Source organism: Drosophila ananassae, chromosome 2L (genome assembly GCF_017639315.1).
Source record: "Drosophila ananassae strain 14024-0371.13 chromosome 2L, ASM1763931v2, whole genome shotgun sequence".
Classification (NCBI taxonomy): Eukaryota; Metazoa; Arthropoda; class Insecta; order Diptera; family Drosophilidae; genus Drosophila; species Drosophila ananassae.
In genome coordinates this window covers 22,522,638-22,535,872 of record NC_057927.1, presented here as the reverse complement: position 1 = coordinate 22,535,872, position 13,235 = coordinate 22,522,638, and the positions used below count along the sequence as shown (strand labels likewise).

General features: G+C 42.0%; 2 protein-coding genes across 5 annotated transcripts in view; one reads left to right on the top strand and one right to left on the bottom strand.

Annotated features, from left to right (window-relative positions):
• Positions 1–192: 192 nt before the first annotated feature.
• LOC6498923 lies at positions 193–9,093 on the top strand. Of its 3 annotated transcripts, none has more exons than XM_014910337.3 (7): positions 193–337; positions 4,950–5,442; positions 5,501–5,715; positions 6,114–6,663; positions 6,719–7,386; positions 7,449–7,595; positions 7,659–9,093. In XM_014910337.3, exons 2-7 carry the CDS (start codon positions 5,087–5,089, stop codon positions 7,775–7,777), a joined length of 2,055 nt encoding a protein of 684 aa, XP_014765823.1. In that variant the 5' UTR covers positions 193–337; positions 4,950–5,086; the 3' UTR covers positions 7,778–9,093. The 3 variants fall into 3 exon arrangements, with proteins under 3 accessions (XP_014765823.1, XP_014765824.1, XP_001955671.1); XM_014910338.3 differs by lacking the exon at positions 193–337 and adding an exon at positions 2,227–3,967; XM_001955635.4 differs by lacking the exon at positions 193–337 and adding an exon at positions 4,611–4,819.
• Positions 8,814–13,235, bottom strand: part of LOC6501646 — a 59,944-nt gene continuing 55,522 nt past the window's right edge. For both annotated transcript variants that reach the window (XM_001955634.4, XM_032456255.2), the window contains exon 11: positions 8,814–13,166. In XM_001955634.4, coding sequence (XP_001955670.2) covers positions 11,796–13,166 — 1,371 coding nt within the window. In that variant the 3' untranslated portion in view covers positions 8,814–11,795. The remainder of the gene's footprint in view (positions 13,167–13,235) is intronic.

Here is a 13,235-nt window from a genome sequence, read left to right as displayed (position 1 = left end):
CAATGTAATGTGACCGGGGAGCCTCTTTCCGCTCTTAGCTTTTGAAAAAAAAGCTTAGCAACGCGAACAGCTGCTGGCAGAGAACGACGCTAAACTTTTGTTGACACACAGATACAATTGTATCTTGAAAGCAGTGTATCTGGGGGGAAGAGTGGGTGGTTCGAAGGGGGCCTCGTATGCTGTCAGTTGGAGACTGCTGGTGCGCTCGTATTTTTGTTGTAGTTGAGCGTCCAAGCGGTGCGGACGCGTTTTTTCTCCTCGGTTCGTTTCGGTTTCAGTTTTCGCTTTACAAAACAGTCGCGGCGCTCAAAGCTTTGTTGTTGTGGTTGTCGAGTGTGTAAGTTTTAGAATGTCAGTGTGTGAGTGAGTGTGCTTTGTCGGATCCAACATATATATACGAATATAGATGTACCTATATATACGCATATAATATGCCTATTAAGAAAAGTTCTTAAACAGAACTCTTGGAAATGTCTTGAAGAACTTTCGTGTATCTCCTTGCCCCTTCCACCCACTCCCCAAAAATATAATATGATAAAACAACAACAAGTAAGCGCCGTAAAATTGAGGAACCCAGAACTCGTATTAATTATTAAAAAGATTCGCGAAAAAAAATCCGAAAAAAACAGTTGCCAAGGCGCTTTAGATTCGATTAAATATTAAAAGGCTATAACGAGACAGGTGTGAGTTTGCGGCAATGACAACTTTTGAATAATACATTCAAAACCCGTGTCACGGTGGACAAATTTTTGACGAATAGATGTATTACACAAAAATGCCAATTTCCTTGATGAATTGCGACAAATCATGGTACTATATACATACACTCATTTGTACATGGATTTGTGCACATGGGGTGGCGGGTGGTTGGCCCGTCCTAGTGACATGGCCCACATCGTGGTTATCTGACAAAATCACGAACTCAAAACACGTTTGCGACCTTTAAATTACGGGGCTCCTTGGTGCGGTCATCTACAGTTGTACAGTTCCATTTGGACTCATTACGTTTTATTTTCATTTCTTCAGTGGCTCCACCAGTGCTACCTGAGGCGCTCCGAACACGCGTGCTGAAGGTTAAGGCGTCGTCTTACAACTCCCACGCCCTCACCCACCTTTTTCCCCCCTCATCCCGGCTTCCAGCACGTGTTGTTTTGTTTTCGGTTTCGGGTTTAAAGCCACCGCGAGCCCCAGCAGCTTTTGTTACACGAGTAAGGCGCTCTTTGGAGCAAATGCTCTTACAATTTAGCCGGTTTTCCGAACAAGAGATTCCAGTGTAAGCTAATTGGGAGGAAATGGTGGGAGCTCATGTCCACGGAGATAAAAGTACTTTCTATTAAAATTATCTAAGCTTTGGGTTAATAACCTAAAACATATAATAAATCTCAAATCTGAGTAGGTTATCTCTTTATTCACTTCCTGCCTTTGAGCTTTTCGTTTGATTTTCCTCTGTGTATTTACGTAGATGATGTTTTTCCAGCAAAGTCCAAAGGTTGTCTTGGCCATAATAGTTGCCATGGCATAATACAATCAGCCCATTACCCGGATATTAATTAATCTCCTGTGCATGGTTTGGGACTCTTGGGGAAAACACGTTAATTAACAACGAGAATGCCTTGCCACAGGCATCTCTTTTAGGGTCAGGGCCAAGTATCATCAGTACAGTTCCTCATTGGCCAACAAAGAACATCAGGTATGGCCTGATCCATTCTCTGCAGATACACAAATCACATACATAATCTAAATTAATTGCTACTCGCTTTGCATAACTTGTTTTCCAGTTGGTTGTCGAACAACTGGTATTTGTGTGGAAATTATACAAATGAGCTTCCAAAAGTGAAATTGATGTGGTGCTCTGGTCTCAGTCCCTCAGGGAGGGCATTTATTGTTGTCCTGTCGGCTGGGAAATGATTGCCGCTTTAATTGTTTACGAAAATAAGTTGACACCCTGTTATAAGTTATTACAAACAAACAAAGCATTGGATAATTGTAGTTCCTTATCAGCGGCATGAAATCCAATTTGTTTATCGCTGCTGTTTCCAACTGAGCTCTCTTTTATCGCCAAATATTACATTTATTTGTTGGCATTTAAGCATGAGAGACAAAAGGATAAGGGGACATGATTTTCCATTGTCTTTTGACCCAATTAAGAACTGTCGACCTTCCTCAGTTCTGCTCCTCAGTATCTGCCAATGACCGCTTAATGAATTGAAATAAATTATCGTTTAATGTCACAGTTTCCTCGATGCTGACCTTTATTTTTTGGTGCTACAGCTGTTTCCCCAGTAGTTTATTGTGCTTTCATTTTTTTTTTTTTTCACGTTTTATGGCTCAAGTACGTTCGTTGATGTTTAAATCAGATTGTCTATCTTATCGGCGCAAATAGTTCTTGAACCTGAATAATGCTGCTCGATTATAGTTGGGGAATATTTGTGACGGTTGATTCAAAAGATGAAATGAAGAATTCTATCTCTGATTCGACATTATGTCATCAAAGTGGAACAGGCTAGTTAATTACGGTTGTCGTACTGTGTTCCAGTTTATTGCACACTTTACACACAATAGTCCAAACAGGAGGACAAACAGGTGAATTACTGGACCACTCGAGCATGCAATCTGCGTCACTGGACTCGCACCCACAGCCGCTCTCGAGTTCACGTGGCTGCAACATGCGACAAATTAATTAGCATGCCGAAACGCCTTGCGTGCTATGCTATGCTATGTATGTATGCCTCCCCGCTCGAACTCCTCCTCCCATGGTCGGCCTGGCCTAGCCAACCCGATTATTATGCATAATAACAGCCAATTTCCAGCTCACAATTGCGCACACGTTTAGCGGCTTGTTGGCCAGAAATTATGCATCATGGATTGCATCGGACCCAACCACCAAAACGCTAATACGCCGATTTGGGTATTGCATTACAAAACCCTTTTAACCAGCGTCCGAGTGGCCTATCGCAACGTGTTTTGTTTCTTTAATAAAGCCCCATAAACAAAAGGGAGGGGAAACTGCATTCGGGCCTCCAAGATAAAAGCAACGGTCAAAGTCCACGGGGCGCATGAGTAATATTCGTGTCCAGATTAAGTATACGCCCCATTGGCGAAGCCAGTGATCAAGAAAATCGAGAATCTTTGCTCGGCACATAAGCATGACTGTCCAGCCAAGCAACTGCAGTCACACCTTCCTCTCTTGGCTTCGTATACTATATACAATAAACTTTTGTAATTCTTGTCGTTCCCCTTTTGATAAGAGTCCAAGTAGATTTGCATTGAATTTGCGCCTCAGAATATCAAGCATGTTCTCGAATTTCTTCTGTTATAGTGCACACTATCTCCCATGAAAATAAAAGAGCACTTGATTGAGTTTATAAGGGCATTAGCATTTTATAGGCAGCCCAAACCCCAAAGTTCGCAACCCCCTCAATTGCCAAGCGACGAATTAAATATATACCTGGCTGAGACAATGAAAGTGGGTATAAGATAAGAAGGTCTGCCCTTTGCACTGTCAGCCAATAAAATTAATTACCAAATTTCCATAAAATCAATTTGCCTAACTAATCCACAAAACCGAATCGCTTCCTCTATCAGGCCCCGGTATTTAGATTACAGGGCACACTTTCTTGATGGACAACAAGACAAAAACTTTCGGGGAATGGCACCCGCAGCTGCCCAGCCGTCATTCGCACTTAATGAAACAATGAACGATAAGAGCGATGTGCCAAATGAATTGAACTTTCCGTTGTCTCCAATTTGTCAGATCCAGACAATTGCCGCACTTCAGTCACTTCGGGCCAGTGGAATAGAGTGTTTGCCTCCCAAATCAACTATTGGCGTTGAAAGAGGGTGAAAACCGCAGTCGCAGACCTCGCCAACGGGCTTGATACTGCCAAGGTGGCGTTCCAGTCGGTCTGTGATTTCCTTAGCGAGTGGTTTGGCTGCCTCGAGCACTGCACTCAGTCGAGAATCAAGTGTAAGTTAATCCGATGCACTGCAAGGAATCTACATTTTTAAAAGCAACAAACAAAGCAGCGAAATCTATCAAATTTTCAAACTGAAAGTAAAGTGTTTTGTGTATTTGCGTGTAAACAAGTGGGCGGACGACTCTGATAACTTGAATTGGAATCACAGCTCATCGAATTCCGTAACTCGCAATACGAATGTGAGGGACAGTCAACCGCCTAGATGAGGGATTTGCATGCAAACTCGAGTACATCGAAAGTATGAAGCGACTGCAGCATATTGCGGCATTTTTCAGCTATAAATAGCTGGGAAAACAAAGCGGTGGAAATGTTTTTCCTCTGTTTTAGCCATCATCGACCCCCTGTCGCTGTGTTTTTCATTGTTTTTCCGACCCTCAACTTGAACCTTTTGCGATGGAGGGCGTGTGCCATAACCAAAGGGCATTACGGAGGCACGTCACTGTCATTATGCGGTTATATGTATATTATATATATACATGTATATCTGACATTTGTTGCTTTTGCATCTAATTGGATTGCAGTCACAGTAGATTGTTCCTCTACTAGCGCTACTTTGTAATAAAAATTATTACGAAGGCCTGTCAGAGATGGATATGATTCGGATCAAAGTATTATTTGTTTTAAATTTCATAAGCCTTTTTATTTGGCTTTGCTTGGCCAGAAATTAGCAAGCAAACAGCAGTAGCTACTCCTCGTAAAGTGGAGTGCAGGTGGCACACGTGTCGTATACGTAATTTATGGCAGAGGAAGCGTCAAGCGAAAGGCCTTATTTTTAGCCAGGCCGTTTGTTTTTCTTCGAGTGGCGGTAAACAGTAAGAAGCAAGACGTGGCAGAGCTAAGAGGTAGTGCACTTGACCGAATTGTTTTTAGACATTGGCATTGAAATATTGCATCCGGCGAATGCTAAAAAGTTCTTCTACCACCTAGTCCCAAGCGTGTGTCTAATTGTAAACTTTTACTCTGAACTTGCAGCTAGATCTGCTTGCAACATGTTGGCCGCGCATTAATTGGCCCGCAGCCAGTCCTTCGAAAGCAGCAGCAGTAGTGACAACAAAAACAAAAGAATAGAACAATAGCTGGTGGAGCAGTCGTTTTTCTTTCCTCGGGAAATGTATGCCAGAGGATCCGAACTACACCAAGAAACACACGCCAGCAATGGCAATCCCGTCGAGAAGGAGCATGACACCACGGATGTGGCAAGCATGAAAAAGTCCAACGGAAATGAAGGCAACTGCGAGTCGCCACTGCTGGAAATCGATGAAAACTACGTCTGTGACATTGCCATGATGCGGATCGGAGGCGGCGAGGAGGCGCCTGCCGGAAGCCTCAGTATGAAACACAATGCCCATATGGATGAATCATCCGGTGGAAACAATGAGAACGAAGTGGAGATCGATCGCCAGGAGGAGGAGCAGGCGGTCAGCGATCTGGTGCGTCTGAGCGGTGCAGGTGCCCTCATGGAAGCGTGAGTATCTGACAGATATACATCTTAAATTCGATTCTAGACTTACTCAACTCTACAGGGACAGCAAAAACATTGGCAGTATGCGGGTCATATTTGGCATCCTGGTGCGCTTAGTGCTTCCACTGGCCAATGGAGTGGCTAGGGGCATCAAGGGCATTCGCGACGTGCGGGTGTTGAGGGTGCTCCAGAACCTGGCTTCCAGCCGACAGGCCCTAACCAACTTGGTGGCCTTTGCGGCCAACACCATCTCACTGAACCTGTCGTCAGTTCAGGGTAGGTACTCCCCATAACAATCAAAATAAAAGTATTTACTTACGAGGTCTTATGAGACTTGCAATTGTTTTCCAAGTTCAACAATACAATTCTTTATTATTTTTTTTTGCTTCGGAAACAAAGGATTTTTTATAAGGCGAATTTTAAAACTGAAAAATATTAATTTATTAGGTAATCAAAAAAATAACAACCTGGCTATTTTTTTTATTTTAAATCTAATATATAGGTAGATTTTGCTTACATTTTAATAAAGTAAATGATTGAAAAGTATTTTAGAATTAAAAGTCAAGTAATGTTGCATATTTTTCCTTAAATAATTTATTAGTCACATATTTTAACTGCACATTAAACAAAAAAATTTTAAATATATACTAAATAAATCTCTATTATATCACCAGTTTCAAACCGCTTGGGACCCTTGATGAAACTTCTCAAAATGCGCAAGTCCCAGGACGGACTAGAAAGTCTTCCGGATACTCTGACTATGCCCTCCACGCCCAGTACCCCCTGCACGCCTATGACTCCTATGCAGGGTCCGCCCATTTACAGTGCCCTGTCGGATGCACCCAGTTGCTGTACCATCAATATATTGGCCGAACCACCGCCGGGCCAGCCGATTCGGGCCGACATTGTACTCATCCATGGACTGCACGGATCGCTGGTGAATACCTGGAAGCAGGGACTCTGGCAGAACGATCGCCAGCCGGTGGAGTTCGAGCGGCCGCCGAGACCGCCGGTGCGACCACCCAAGCGACCGCGTCATTCCCGCAGCGCTGCTATTCATCCAGCGCCCAGGGAGAAGAGGGCAAAGTTTGCATCCCTCAACCGCAAACGAGACTCCTCGGAAGATGCTCCTTTAAGACTGCGGACGAAAATGCAGCACTCTGTGGAGGCACGTCCGGAGGGCTTCCATTTTAATGCTTCCGATAGCGACGATGATGCCGAAGAGTAGGTTTCTCATACATAGTATCTTCCACTTTATTTATACTTGTCTTCCTTACAGCTACGCCTATGTATGTGGTGGTCCGGAGGACATTCAGATCTGCGAGGGAATCGAGTATAGCTTTCCCACCTTCCGACTGAGGATGCACGACAACAGTCGCCTGCTGCAGGCCGAACTGGAGTCCATGCTCGAGGCGAACGCTGGTAACAATGAGGTCCAGCCGGATGCCGACCAAGCCAAGGATAGCCGCCAGCGGCCCTCCACCCTTGGAACGCCGCCCCGCAAGCCCGCCCGCAAGAGCAAACCGTCGCCTAACGACCCCAACTACTCGAAATGCTGGCCGGGCGATTGGCTGCCACTCGACTGTCCCGGTGTGCGGGTGATAGCCGTCAATTACACCACCGATCCGTATCTGTGGCGACCGTTATGGAAGCGCAAGGAGCCGCGCTCCAGCCTTATGCAGCGGGCCCGGGAGATGGCCGAGCTGCTCATCCAGCACCGAGTGGGTCACGGTCATCCCATCATATATGTTGGTCACTCCAAGGGCGGCCTATTCATCAAACAGCTGATCGTTGATGCCTGGGAAAGCGGTCGCCCGGCTATGACTCCTCTTTGGAGATCCGCCCGCGGGTGCTTCTTTTACTCAGTTCCCCATCGGGGCTCCCATTTGGCGAGCATCAAGGCACCACTGCTATCGCGATCCGTTGAGCTGCTGGAGATTGAAAAAAGTAGGGATCATATATTCCTTATTCCTTCATGACAGTAATATTAATATTTTTTTTTATTATAGACAACAAATACCTGTTGGATCTCCATCGCCGTTTCGCTGGCCTGTATCACCTGGGCCACCTGAAGATTGAAGTCTTTAGTTTCGTGGAGACTGCGTTGACTCTTATGTCTGTGCTTTATCTGCGAATTGTTGGTGTGGACTCTGCAGGTTAGTTTCTCTATTTTTCCAAAATAAAAACCAGTGATTAATCTAGGTTTTATTTATTTATAGATCCCGGTATCGGGGATGTCTGCGGCATTCGCCTGGATCATCGCGAGATCTGCAAACCACGGGGACGGGATTGTATATTGTACAAAGAATTGGTGAAAATGATTGAGAAGGTGTGCTGAGCATGCCAAACTAATGGAATAGAGGTGTACTGGTTGAGGACCTGATTTATTTGAAACCGAATTGTGAATAGAAATGACAACTCTAAGGTGTCATGATAATTACGCGTACCTAAATGCGGTGTCCCGAAAATATCGCTTTTTTGGGGCAGGTGTAATCTTAAAGCGTCGCTTGTTGTTTTTAGAGTGCATAGCATTTTATTTTTAAAGTTTAATTCGCTTATCCAGTTAGCTCAAGTTAGTTATATTCGTTTTTTTGTCGTTAGATTAAGCCTAAGCTGAGCAAATCAATAACGCTTGGCCATGCCATTGGGCATCAATGATAATTTTGCAATTTTTGTGATCGATTGTGATCATTTTATGGCACTTTGTTGTGATGTTCCCTCATACCACCCGTGAATACGTTATCTATATTTGTACATGTTAGAGTATTTAAAGGTCGTTAGTACTAAAACTGTCTATATCTGTAAATGAAGTCTACACCGCTGTAAAACGTTACCAACGATTATTTCCATTTGAATAACCTATCGATGTTTTATACCTATTTGATAAGTAATTAATTAATAAAATCATTAAAAAAAAACCATTAAATTGTTTTGAACAAGTTAGGCCAACAAAAAAGAAAGGAAGGCTATAGGTGAACCGATTTAAAAAGGTTAAAATATTTATCCTAAAATAATATTATCCTAAAACAATGAAATGAGAAAGATTTGTATGTGACATCTAAAATCAAAAGGATATCTGTCTCCAATCAGTCAAATATTACAATCCAAAATTAACTTGATTAAACATAATTTTTCCACATCTTTCCTAATTTTCTTCGATATTTTCTTGATTTTTCAGTGTTTTAGTCTTTTTTTCCGTAGAATATAGATGGAAAAATCGCATGCTATATTTTGTTACTTACTCAAGATTGCATGCGATATTTTTCCAAAAGTTTGAACATAGGTTCTAGAATAAACTATAACAGTCCTATCTTTATACCTTTCTTTATACCCTCTGTAATACCCTCCGTAAGATTAAAATAAAAGACGATTTCCATGTTTTCCATCATAACTTAGATTTTAGTATATTTTTCCAATAGTTTAAGGTTGCATTCATTTTTTCTTTGCCATATCTTCTGTATTCTCTAAACAAACATCGAGCGTTGTTACATTTTTCTCTTAGACTCTTTAGACACGCTAATCCATCCATTGATATTGAATTTTCGTTTTTGGCTGCTTAGTTGTTGGTTGCCACAAAATTTAGTTTGAAAATCTTTAACACGAACCGTTGGCAGCTTGGTAGCTACAAATAATTAATTTCACCTGCATTATATAGACAATGCATATAAATTGCATAAAAAATACATTAGTTTGTTTCGTTTGTTCAGTTACGGATAGTTCAAATACTCCCTTTTCAGATTGTAAAATGAGGAAATCAAGCCTAAATAGGTTCATTAAATTTAGTTACTTGCCACACTCTACTAATGAGGTATACAGTATGCGGACTTAAAGCAAACTAAAATTACAAAAATTAAAATATATATACTTAGTAGAGAGTGTGTGCTAGGAGCAGCAGTTTTGCCAAAGACAAGAACAAAATAATTGTTGGCTTACAATTTTAGTGGACTCTTAGTTAATGAGTGGTTTCCGTTGGGCAAAAACCGTTGCAAAAGTCGCAATACGCATTTTTATTTTTATTTTTTGTTTTTGTTATAATTATGTATGTATGTCTTCCTAATTATTAATTTCTTTATCTCTTTATTGTTTTTGCGCTTAAATAATTTAAACATTTATCACATCCACTTACTCGGCGATCACAATCGCATCTATTTACTTAATTTCAAACTCTTATCCATTTCTTTTCGTATCTTTTTCCAAACACGTACATTCATATGGTTCTTTTATGCCTAATTATTTAACTTTAGTACATAAATTTTCTTGTTGCCTTTTTCTGCATATAATGTATAATAGTTTTAGTTAATTTTCGTTCTCTTAATTTTCGTAACATTTAAAATTGTTTTTTTTCGTTTATATATTTATTTTTTTCTAGGAATTTTGAGTTGTTCTTTCGGAATACATTTTCTGTTTCTTTTGTTTTAAATGCTTTCTTTTTTGTAGGTTAAAGTTATAATTCTTGTCGTTTTGATGCAACGATTTAAGTTTTAATTTTACAATTATTGGGCTATTCGTAGAAATGCAAAATCTGTGGCTTATTTCATCTTGAACACAATTTAATATAGATTGTTATATTACTGATGGTCTATACTGGGATGGAATTCGCAACTCACTTGGTTAGATAAGATTCATAATGTTGCTTCTGCTTGAGTGGAAAGGTACTATTGTTTATAGTTGTTGGTTTGTTCTGTCTCAGGGATCTTACGGATTACCTTTTGCTATTTAATTATTTCTTGGTATTGCACTTAGACTCTAAATACGTATACAGTTACAGTTTTCAAACACATTTTCGTTCACATTGAATCATACAAAGCATATATTCGTATGTAATATTTTTCATTTATTTTGTTTTTAATGTTTAACACCCTTGAAACTAGTCTCCAATTGGTGTTAGAGCTTCCATTGTCTGGTGTGTGTGTCTGTTGTGTGTTGTGAATCTGCAAAATGCATACGTTTGTGGAATGCTTCATCTATGTTTACATATGTATATTTTAGGTATGGGCTTGTATCGTGCAACAATCTTCTCGTTTCACACTGAACAATAATTCACAAAATGCATAGTTCGCTGTTAAGCCAGTTGCTTGTGTCGGACTAAACTGGCTTTTCGTATGCATTTCAAAAATATTATCAGTGGAAAAGGAGCAGGAGCTCAGGAAACGGCTTTGCATGCATTTTTGTGGGTATTTCTGTTTTGGCGTAGCTACAGGTTTTGTTGGTTTTGCACAAACGAGGTACGATTGGTGAATCTAATATACAATTCGGTTGTATTACGATGGATTTTGTGGCTTATTATTAGTTATGTAATATGAATGTGCACAAATTGGAGTTTGGTAGGTGTGTGTTAACGGGTCTACATGTGTGTCTCTGTGTTTGCTTTTGCTTTTGAGTGGGTATGTGTGAGCGAGAGCACAAAAAACAAGAATGCAAAATGAATATAATCAGGTACATTTGATATATCGGTTTTATAAACAAAACAAAATGCAGCAGTAAATATGCAGAAATGAAACTCTTCGTTAACATTAAAAAAGACTACAAATATATAAATAAAATAAAATTACAAATTACAAATATTATTGAATATATTACGTTTTAAATCGAAATCGATGTGAACACTTGTGACTATTGTGGTTAAGTGGTTTTTGAGTGGGTGGCTTGTGGTTGAGTGTATGGTCTATTGCAATGTGTGAGTGTGTGGTTTTTTGGCTGTACTGTTTGCGTTTTCTACTATGTGAGTGTAATTGAATTTTTTGCGGCATTCATGATACAATTGCTAAACGTAGTAATTATTGGCGACAAATATGGAAATGCATACTTGTTGGCTGATCGATCTGTTTATGTTTGTATGGTATGTCTGTCTATATGTTTATGTATTTGCATCGAAAGCAACAATAAATAGTGCCTGTATTTATGTATTTTAAGAAATTACAAATAAAAATTAGCCTCAATTAACGAAAACAAACAAAAACTAAACAAATACAAATAGAATAAATGTAAAATCGCGAGAAAAAAAACTATAGCATACAACTTAGCGTATGTAGACATTGTGTCCTATGCAGATAAGTGTGCATGTGTGTGTGTGTATAAATATCAGCTTATATTATCATTTCTCCCATAGTTCCATAGTTTCAGTTTCTAAATATTTACATTTATAAAATGTACTCTTTATAAATGCTTAACATCACTAATACGCACTGTGATCCTACACATATATCTCTCTTATAATCTTCTCTTCTCTTTTGGAATGTTTCAAGCTGCGAATGATTTCAATATTTTGTTTTCTTTGTTTGTAACTTATGTAGTTTTGTTTGCTTCTATGTGGTAGCTTCGTAAAAATACTTGTTCTCAACTGGCTGCTGTTGGCTTCACCCGTTTGGATCCACCTGGGCCCTTCTATGGGCCACCGTCGCCGCCGGCCAGGACTGTTTGCTGGTTGTGTTGTTGTGGTTAACGGCCGCAGGATACGCTGCTGCTGCGGGTCCGTTGGCAGGAACTATGGATGTGGCATTGTGGCCGAACGAGATCGGATTACCATTGCCTCGACGCGGCCGATCCTTCGTCTGGCCGCCGCAGGCATTTGCTGCGGCTTTCTGACTTTTGTTGCCGACGGCACCGGTTTTGCTGCTGTTGCTACTGCTGCTGCTGCTGTTGTTGTTGTTAGTGCTGTAATGGGTGCCTGTTTTGGCCACATCGGCGGGCAGCTTGAAACCATTGGTGAGGCAGACAGCCGCATACTCGCGCTCCGAGGTGGGTGTCAGAGTGGCGGCAGCCTCCTCCTCGGCCAGCAGGCAGATGCCGTCATTGGAGTTCGAGTGGCGCACAAAGTTGGTGTGGAATTGCTTCTTGCTGGAGCCGTTGCTGCTACTGCTGGCGCTGCTGCTGCTTAGACTACCACTGCGTCGAGCACCGACACTTCCACCCCCATTAATGCCGACACTTGCGGTGCCTCCTCCGCCCAAGCCCGGCATGGTGGAGACCAATGGTAGTGAGTTCGGCGGCACCACCACCTCCAGCTCAGAGTTGCTGGCCGCCCGCTGTTTGTGGCCACCGCCGCTCAGAGCCACAGCGTTCGGCGGAGCGTGTCGGTAGGGTATGTAGAAGGCCTTTGCCTCCTGCCGCATGGCATCCTGAACGGTCTTCCGTTCCGGTGACGTGGACTGACACAGCGGCAGCTGCGACAGATTGTGCACTCCGGTAATGCTGAGATCCTCCTGATCCGAACGCCGGGCCACCTGCACGCTCCCGTTACCATTGGTCAGGTGGACCACAGCCGCTGCTGCGGCTGCTGAACTCGTCTGATATTCCAGTGTGTGCTCCGGCAGCAATTCGATGTGGTAGCGCGACCGCGGAATGAGTGTCTGCATTTCGTGGCAATCCTGCTGCAGTGTACTCCCACTCAGTCCACCGGCACTGTCGCCCGGCATTCCTGACGCACTGCTCAGATTACCGAAGGTAATGTCCGTGGGGGTGGTCAGGTGAGAGGGCCCCTGGGGGCGTGCCTTGAAGCGTCGCTGCTGAAAGATTATAAACAGTCCGAAGAGCAAGACACAGACGATGGACAACAGCGATCCGATGGCAATGCCGCTGTATACCTCTGACCGAGAGGATTCGTGGTCCTCCTCCAGTAGGGTGTGGTTGTTTCTCACCATGTCAAAGTAAATGGGAGCTCCTGCTCCAGTGTCGCCCATCACTCGGACAGCCACATGGATTTTGGCTGTTTCCGAAACATTTGGAAACTGAAATTGGAATGGCAATACATTTCAATTTTAAGTAACTATTTAAGATACTAACTATACTAAGATATT